Genomic DNA, 10,000 nt, shown 5'->3' with positions numbered 1-10,000 from the left:
ATAGTTAACACATAAGCAGATGCCTCTTCAGGAAAAAAAGAGACATGGGTGGTGCAGCAGGGTGGGGGGAGAGAGGTGTGTAGTGGAGGGGGAAATATGCCTGGAAGCTGTCATCCATGTTGTTTTTATGGGCCCTTTTTGCATTGCTGAAATACTCTGAGCGCAAAGGTTTGGAGAGGGACACAGGTATGCACGTTGCGGCGGTGCCGTTGGCGGGAAAAAAGACGAGGAGAAACATCGGGAGACAGAGAGACATGTGTGTCTGTGTCTCTGACTGTCTGTGTCTCCATCTGTCTTCCTCTAACCTCCATATGTCTGCCTGCCTCTTTTTTCCCCTCCAGTCTCATTTCTGAAGTCCTGTAGGCCTACTGCACTATAATGGGCTTCTGCAAACTCCACATACACACAAACACACGAACGCACACACACCCCGTCTGGGCGTGTGTCTGTTACCATATGCGACCGTATAATGTTTGTGGTTTTGTCGTAAAAGCGGACAACAAAACTACAAAACTGGACTCCCATTTCCCGAGGACACCAACCGTCATGACAGCTTTTAAGTCCACCTTACCTGCTGCAACCATGGCAACGGAAGAGCCAGAACCACAACTCATTGGTTAGAATGTGACAATGCAACAAAGAACTGAACCTACAAGATGCAAAGTCATCGTGAAAAAAGAAAGAAAAAAAACACTGATGTGTGCAAATAACCAGTCAGTCAGTTTTGCACTTACACGAAAATACTAATGCCAATACTAACATTAGGAGTTACTCTATTGACGATGATCCATTGCTGATTGACATGAATCCTTTTTGTAAAAGCTGTGGCACAGTGTGCACCTCATACTACTGTGAAAAACATTTAATCTCATTCTCAATAATAATACCAGCCCCCCCTCTTGGCTGGGAGGGGGAAATACTCAAGACATGTAGGAGAGAGACGGAGGGAAGGACAGAGTGAGAAATGGTGTGTGTGTGTGTGTGTGTGTGTGTGTGTGTGTGTGTGTGTGTGTGTGTGTGTGTGTGTGTGTGTGTGTGTGTGTGTGTGTGTGTGTGTGTGTGTGTGTGTGTGTGTGTGTGTGACAGAGTGCCATGTAGATAAAAGAGAAGGAACAAAGAAGCAAAGCTGAGGTTAGTCACATTGACATCAACATGGAGGAAGAGGCAAGGGACAAGCATAGCAAGCATAGCAAGCATAGCACAGAGCAGTACAGTTTACAGTGCAGTGCAGGCAACATGATCTCACAGAAGCCTGTGAAATGAACACGGATCATTTTGACACAAAATCTGTGGCACAGATTTCACAAGTTTCACAGATTTTACCAAAATTTCATGATGGGGTCACGGAACTCCTTTCTCTATATTCCCACAGCTATTCCATAGTCTTATATCCCAATATATGTTCGCTCAGGATTTTTCTAATTTCAACATTCAAATATTTCTTACTGACAGTTCAGGATTGGGGATTGTTTTGGTTTGGGCACAGCTTATACTTCTAGAATTTTTTTCGTTTACTGCGAGAATTTTGTCGTCTATCAACCAACTTAAATTGATATAGCAATTTAGTAACAGAATTTGATATTGACAGACTGGAAAAGGTAGACTACTTCACCACTGGTTTGTCAGTTTTGATAGACTTAATATAGTGCTGTTTGAACATATAGAAAGTACTTCTGAGTCCATCACGGACTTTTGGCAAAATTTGTGAAACCGCCACAGATTTCATGTCTCGAGGGTCCGTGATCATTTCACGGCATTCTGTGAGATCAGGCTGGTGCAGGTTTCCATACAGCAACATGTTCTGACAGTTCAGGCAGCCATGCTCGCACCTCCTATTAATTACCTTCCGAGATGAAAGCACACAGCAGATGCTAGAGCAGTGCAGCACGCTCGCTTCATGCGCCGCTTACTGGTCCCTGTGCCAAGGCCTCTCCTACCGTCTCACACACACAGACATACACACAAACACACCCTGAGACACACACAGACACACACACATGTACGTACACACACTCACACACACTCCTCCTCATCCACTCAGTACAGCCATTTCACATTCAACACACTTACAGTAAAACTCATATCTCCCACCCGCCTGCTATATCCAAAGTTTTGTACAAAAAGTTTTAAAGTTAATAATTCCCTTTTTATTTTATAATCTGAAAAAAGTTATGTTTTTATAAATATTATTTATTATACAATGTATATATCTGTATGAACTAAGATTATATATTTGAAGACCTTGACTTGACTCCTGTTGTTCTTTCTCTCTTTGCTGTGCAGCTGCGACTGAGAAAATTGTTTTATTGCAACATTGCACTGTAAGTTCACTGCTAGAAATTGGCATTAATGAACTACTGACAACATTGAATTATTGCACACACTGTTGCACACTGGTGGTCTCCTGCTCAACACATAAATTGACGATTTTCCTTCCCCCCTCTGAGTCTTTCTAAGTAGGCCTGAATAAATGTAAGGCTTATGCGTCTGGTTCAACTCAATGCCGTTGAGTTTCCCACAGTCAGTGTAATAAATGGTGCCATCTTAATCATCGCCCCCCCCAAGTCCCCGACACACAGACACAGAACTCAACAGACACCCACACACACACCCCTCACACCCCCACTACCCGAAGCAGCCATCTCAACAATAGACGCAGCTGCACTGTCATTTTCACACTGGGGTCACGTGATGAAGATGGGACTCGGCACTCTGTACTTATGAGAGGCCAGTCTGCTACCCTGCAGGTTATTGTCTCTGTCTCGCTGTTCGCAAAAAGGAGGAAGACAGGCAGTGTGTGTGTGCATGGCCATATGCGGGAGAGAGAGAGAGAGAGAGAGAGAGAGAGAGAGAGAGAGAGAGAGAGAGAGAGAGAGAGAGGATTCCTGGACTTATAAATTCATCAATAACATACATGCAACATTCATGAGTGCTGGTGTGTGTGTGTATTTGTGTGTGTGTGTGAGAGAGAGATGGGGATAGAGAGAGAGCGAGAGAGAGAGCAAGAGAGAGAGCAAGAGCAAGAGAGAGACTAATCAAAGACACACAGGCTGAATTAACCAAGTGTTAATCTAAACCAATTGTGGTGATCTAAAACGAATACTCTGCGAAAGTCAGATTTCCACATTTTGATTGTACACCAAAGAGACACTTTAGAGCATAACTACCTCCACTAATGGAAGTTGACACTTAACAGCTTAATTGAAACAGGTTATAGCCATTTTTAGTTATTTACCTCTAGATCCAGGCAAACCTCAACGGATTCTTCTGTATTGGGAGATGACGATGGGCACTCTTAGTGCCCTTGTAGCTTGAGATATGACCTCTGAAGTGAGCATACCTACTTCTGAGCACTCTTTTGGTGCCCTTCTAGCTTGGGATGTGACCTTAAGATATGACCTTTTTAGTGTGCTTACTACTAAGTAGCACTCTATAATGCCGTTTTCATGCCGGCCACAGCGGTGAACGGCGGTCCCCGCACGAGATACGTTCAGAACTAAGGTGATTACCGGCAAAACATCAGGGCATATACTGGCCTCTGAACTTGTCCCCAAGTGACCATGTGACACAGATGAACCGGCTCATGTCCATGCTGTTGTCATGGCTCGCAGAGAAAAAAAAGAAGTATTTTTCTATTCGCATTGTTAACCAATTTTCAGGTTCCCGAACGCTCAGAGTTATGACATAGTTCTCTGCCTGCCTCTGCACGCCTTGAATGCCCTTCTAGTTTAGTACAGTATATGACCTTGAAATTTGACCTTTGAAGTGTGTATACCTACTGATAAGCAACCAGTTGTCAGATGAAGACCATGTTGCTGGGTGAGTGCGAGAGGGGTTCATTCATACACGTTCTGGTCTCATTTTAGGTCTACTATTTTTTTTCCATCAAGTTTTGCATTTTAATGAGGTCATTTAGCAATAAATATTTGATATATCAATATCACACACAGGATTTTAAGTATAATAGTAAGAGTGCCTGTCTTCATTTTTTTTTTTTACAATTTCATTGACAGGAATAACACACGCAAAGGCTGCATATGAAATACTAAATACTAAAGAAGAATCATTTGCGCTAAAGTCTGCACCATGGCTTGTAACGCAAGGCAAGATTTATATGCAGGCAGGAGTATCATGTGTAAGACACATATATTCATATACACATACGGTAGGCCTACTAGCAAGCAAAATAAATTCTAAAATCTTGCCATTGAAACCACAGTCAAAAGTCGTATCATCCTGGTTATGAATGTTGCACTAGACTATGGCCTTCACAACACTTGGACAACGTCCAGGCCAGGCCTTTCCTTCTCCTTCCACCAAATAAAATATCTGTCCCTACCTAAGAGTGCAAACACACCTTTAGGGAGGCATGGCTACATACAATATCATTATACTTATAACGCAAATGTGAGGTCAAAATGCTAACCCTCGCTCATCCATAACCTTTTTTTGTTCTTCAAAGGGCTAAGATTGTTGGCATTGTTGTAAAATGGGAGTACTACTAATATGGGGCATCCAAACTTTTGCGTGGTATGCATATTACAGGGGAGAATATAACTAACACACTGAAAGCCGAATCAGCAAATCCTTCAGATTAGGGCAAATAGCGGAGAAGGGAGAGGAGAGAGGCGGGCAAGAGAGCAGGGCAGTAGTAGTGCTCATGCCAGCCTGCCAGCACAGCGGGACACACATTGGGCCCAGGGGAGTTTGGGTCAGCGCATTCTGTTTCCTGTCCCCACCCCCCGTTCCCCGTGCACAGCAGCACTTTCAAAAAGCCGTGACCATGACATCAGCTCCTGCCTTGCACTGTAGGCCCACTTAGGCTCAATATTTGTTTGCCAAATTACTCACCGATTGCCATTCCTCTCTGCCCTGCTATCCAGTTATTCCCAAAGCGAGTACATTAGAACTAATTCTAACTAGAACTGGTTGTTGGTCATTTATTCCCTTTCAGGAAGAGGCATGGAACATCAGATCGAAAAACAACTAATGATTGACCCTGATATATTTTATGCACATTTCATGAACACAATCACTGATGTATTCGCTCTGTTGCTTTCTGATCTGATGTCATACAGTCTACCTGAAGGGGGGCAACGTTTGGTTCAATCTGGGCCTGCAACCAGGCATCGAACAAAATACACTTTAAACTTAAAAAAATATCGCTGCATTTGTTGTTTGGGTTTTTCAGATGTTGAAAAAGTGGGATAAGTAAAGGAAGAACTTATCCAAGACAGGTTTGCATCCAAGACAGGCGTAATTCCCTTTAAGATGAACGTGTGTAGTGTCTACATATACAAAATACGAATATAGTGACAAAGACATGATGCCTCTTTATGCACAACAGTCATGATGCACACTTGAGAGAAAAAAAAACAGTTTACAAAAGACAACAGTCAGGAAGATGACCAGTATAAAGTTTGGTCAGACAGAGAAGAACCAGTGTGTTTGATTAGAAATAGTATAACTGTAAATTCAACTAGTAGATCATACTTGATCGCAGGATCTAGCACTGGCACACTGGTAGATCAGGCACTGGTAGTGTGATTAAGAGACAGGGTGATCAAACACACAAACGAGAACGAACAAGGCATCAGTAATAATAAAAAAAATCAAATTGGAATGATTTCTTTTTTTAAGTACAGTCAAACATCAAACTTGACACAGCAAGTTTTCTGTTTTATCTCCACATACATGCACCAGCATGCATGCATACTGTACAAACACACATCCAAATACACACACACACACAAACACACATGTTTCAGTCCAGTCTTGAGCCTAACATTGACCCATAATATATGTTGGTCAAAACGATAAAACACAGCAACAGAGCTAGTCATGGGAGTGTCAGGGTCGTGTTGAGGTTGAGGGCATGACGGAAGAGGACCGTTGATGTTCTAGAGCTTCTTTGAAGAACGTTGTGCAGAAGGCGATGGATGAGTCGACAGGAAAGACAGGTGGCACAGTCACTGGATTCAACTCATGGCACTCATGTTGTAGTCGGTGCTTGCCGTTCCCACACCCGAAGGATCCCTGAATCTCTGTTTCTTTCACTCCTTCTCTCGTTCCTCCTCTGTTCCCGACACAACGTGGTTGCCCCACGACCTTCCCCTCCTCTGGCCACTGTCAAGAGGAGAGATGAGGTCGGTATGAATGGGAGAAAATGTTGGGGTTTGGGGCGGGAGGGAGTGCAGGGGTGTGTGTGGGATGCAGAATTCTATTCATGAAAAGCAACACAGAGTTTTAGTCGGGGTCTTGTTCCACACGCCCGCATTTCATTGACCTAATTCAAGGCTTTGACAAGCGCGCTGGCTCAGTCCACTTCACTCCCTGTTTGAACTAAAAGGAAACCTTGTAACATGTCAGTCTTGGCCAGCGATGAGTAGTAAACAATAGAGAGTAGAAATCCGCATACTGTACGGCAGCTCCAATTGTGAGGTGGAATTGTGAGGTGACATGTACATACTTTTACTCAGCATACTTCACAAAAGCTCTACTTCGCCTAAAACCAAAATGTCTTCTTCTAGCACCATTTTTAGTGATGGTGTGATTTTTTTTATATCACTGAGTGTGCTTCCAAAACCAAAGTAAACACATTACATATGGAAAACAACTAACTGTCGCAAACTGTGGAGGAAATATTGAAAAAATATATAAACTTAACATTAGAACGATTTTTACCACCAATCTTTACCACACTGCTCTCATATTTAGCAGCACATTAATCTTTGTCACAAAGTAGGGAGGGTATTCCAAGAACATGGTTAACCTTGAATAGACAAAGGCAAACCTGCTAATAATAGACAGCATGCATGTGTCATAAGACAATGGGAGCAGTTAGATGCAAGGAATATTCTGATTTTAAACGGAATGGCAGCAGTATTCAGTTTGTGCACGAGTCACATAATCTCTTTATTCATACCAAATGTGGCCGCTTTTTCGGGAATATTCTGGCCGTTTCACACATGCTAAAGAAAATATTGCGAAACTTGTTTCAAACCGCATACTGACACTGAATATTCTGTTTGAAACGCGGAACACTCCAAGCATGTAACTGAACTCAATGAGAACTTCAGGCTCATTCATTATCTGGTAAACAATTGTCTCGTATTAAAACGGGAGTCATTTTTAACTGGGGTTGGACCTGTAGAGTGGATCACTCCGCCTGGGTGATATACAGTAGTTAAAGGAGAATTCCGGCCAGTTGTTCAATTGCGCTGTTTTCGGTTAAAACCTGACCCTTCGGGCACGTAATTGACCTGTTTTAAAGCTCCTAGCGTACATTAATACAAAAATAAAATGGATTACTATGAAGTATCACTTTGGCGAACCATTTTGCGGACGTAGTTGGAAGGCGGAAGCTGAAAGAGGTAGGTGCGCCACTTTCGAAAACTCCTGTTGTATCGTACCTATGCTACCTAATGGAAATGTGAACCACTAGATCGACTTGTATGGACCCACACACCACGGCCAAAGCGTTCAAAAGGGTTTTAATGCACGCTAGGAGCTTTAAAACAGGTCAATTACGTGCCCGAAGGGTCAGGTTTTAACCGAAAACAGCGCAATTGAACAACTTTGCGCAGCAGGCATGAAAATTTCTCGCGGTTTTGCCTTTCATCCCTTTCCCTCGGTCCACCCAAGATGGGATATTAATCCAAACTGGCCGGAATTCTCCTTTAAGACAGACCCCTGTACACATCAGCTAGTTGAAACACGATGTTTGACCCCATCATCCCCATTTAACATGATCCCATTTTAATCGGACACACCCCTACCCTCCAGTTAATTTAACCTGGTTTGTTATTGAACCACCTTCTTGGAACACCCGTGTTTACATTCATGTTTGAATGGTTACCTGGTACACTTACCATGAGAGTCTGCAAGGCACTGTGACCGCTGCGAGTGCTTATATCCTCTCAGGAAAGTCCGAACGCAACCTAAAGAGAACATATGATCATAAACATGGCCTTAGAAACGGTTTAAATGTTAGGGTACACACATAAACAAAAACAGCAATGCAGGTGCCAGCCAATGGAATGCACACGTATATGCTCCAAACAGTACTTTTTTTTTAATTATTTAACAAACGGCAACTTTTCAATCCACCAGTGGAACCTTCCTCATGCCTTAGAAAGAAACAAAAATAGAATTTCAAGCAATACTGCACAACCTCTGGGTGTTTGGATTCATGAGCCTCCTCCATGGGCCACGTTAAGATGTTTGGTGTCTAAGACCTGGCACAAACCAACTTGCAAGAGTTGTATTTTTCCACATACAGTACAAACCACTGGCTCAGCCAAAGGTCATCTGTCCTATAATAACTTACTGCATTTAGGCTAAGAATTTTAAAAGAGTAAGATCTTTCCATCTTTCTTTCCATTTGATTATTCACTGGAGAAGCAGCACACGGGACAATGTAGCATCCTCAAATAAATTAACCATCTACTACTGACTTGAGCAGACGATGATGTAGTCACCTAGGAAATTTGCATAGCGTCACTTCATACTGTAAGGCAGGCTCAAAGACAAAGGCACATGTTTCTTGTAGGCATTACGACAGAGGATGAGCAGGAATACTTACGCGCCCTCTTCCCTCAGCAAGGACAGGAACTTGCTAACTCTGTATTCAGCCTGCATCTGTAAATAAACACACAGCGAGACAGACAGAGTTAATTCAAATGGCAAAAAACCCCAAACATCTGAAAACACAGAGGAACACACAAAAACGTCCTCAAGCTCCAGTTGCTAACCACCTGGCTACCGGCCAAATTCTATTAATCATTCACTTTAGCTGGCAGAAAGGAAAACTTACTAGTCACTTTTGCTGATGTTGATTGACTGAAGTACATGGTTGACACAATTACATCAATTATTTTGTCCCGATCAGAACTGTGAAGCTCTCTGGTCCTAGACATACATTTGGTTAACCCAATCAGCGCAGAGTCTCTGCTGTAACCTTATTGTCACTAAAATGGTTAGTTGGTTTGGTTATCTAAGCTAATACGGAAGACATTAGCGGTGGCACATCCTTTCTAAATGTTCACCACGGTCTTTATGTTTGTGCTCACCACCGACTCAAAATGTAAGTGTGGTGTGTAGAGTCTTGTTCTAATCAAAAGACTGACAAAGTCGTTATGTCTGGGGCCAGCTTTAGATGACCTGGATGTATGAGAATCTTCAAGGTCAACCTCAAAACAGAACCACCTGTGCAGTATGTCAGCTCCAAACTCACAGAAGCACCAGCAGATCAACTCAAGAGCATGAACAAAGCTCATTGATGAAGGCTGCTGAACTCCAAGGTGTGTGTGTGTGTGTGTGTGTGTGTGTGTGTGTGTGTGTGTGTGTGTGTGTGTGTGTGTGTGTGTGTGTGTGTGTGCGAGGGGGGTGTGGAGGTTATGGTGATGGGTAGAAAAACTTAATGGCAGAGCGCGCAATAACTCATCCCTTATACCGCCTGTGGCTACTGGAGATGAAACAGACGAGTATAAGAGCTGAGGAGAACGAGAAAGAAAAAAAAGGATGAGGAAAGAGGGAAAACTGAGAGAGAGAGAGAGAGAGAGAGAGAGAGAGAGAGAGAGAGAGAGAGAAAAGAGAGAGAGAGAGAGAGAGAGAGAGAGAGAGAGAGAGAGAGAGAGAGAGAGAGAGAATTCATGGCAGGATGGGAACAGCATGTCTCGGCAAAATTGGGTTCATTCCTCTCTCTCTCCTTCTCTCTCTCCCTCTCTCCTCTGTCTATCTTTCTCTCTCTCTGGGTTAGTGAGGAGCTCTCGACACATACCACAGCAATTACACATAGCATCCAGCACCAACAGGACTACAAGAGCTGTAAACCCAGCCATGCTAAACTACCGGCCCCATAAAATGATGTGTAAACAATTTTGCATGCATCAACATCCTGGTGTCATGCTAAGACTTTAGACTACGCTGAAGTACTCAGTGGATATTACAGAAAAATGACGTTTGTATGGGAAATACACATACAGATACGGAGTTCAGT

The 10,000-nt window shown here is 43.0% G+C and overlaps 1 protein-coding gene across 1 annotated transcript in view; it reads right to left on the bottom strand.

Moving 5' to 3' along the window:
• Positions 1–5,238: 5,238 nt before the first annotated feature.
• Positions 5,239–10,000, bottom strand: part of LOC134467761 (vesicle-fusing ATPase) — a 49,356-nt gene continuing 44,594 nt past the window's right edge. The window contains exons 20-22 of the mRNA XM_063221658.1: positions 8,585–8,640; positions 7,872–7,940; positions 5,239–6,126 (exon numbers count right to left, since the gene is read on the bottom strand). Of these exons, the coding sequence (XP_063077728.1) occupies positions 7,910–7,940; positions 8,585–8,640 (87 nt within the window). The 3' untranslated portion in view covers positions 5,239–6,126; positions 7,872–7,909. The remainder of the gene's footprint in view (positions 6,127–7,871; positions 7,941–8,584; positions 8,641–10,000) is intronic.

Source organism: Engraulis encrasicolus, chromosome 17, assembly GCF_034702125.1.
Source record: "Engraulis encrasicolus isolate BLACKSEA-1 chromosome 17, IST_EnEncr_1.0, whole genome shotgun sequence".
Classification (NCBI taxonomy): domain Eukaryota; kingdom Metazoa; phylum Chordata; class Actinopteri; order Clupeiformes; family Engraulidae; genus Engraulis; species Engraulis encrasicolus.
The sequence above is the reverse complement of the archived record's forward strand: the minus strand, read 5'-3'. Positions and strand labels throughout refer to the sequence as shown.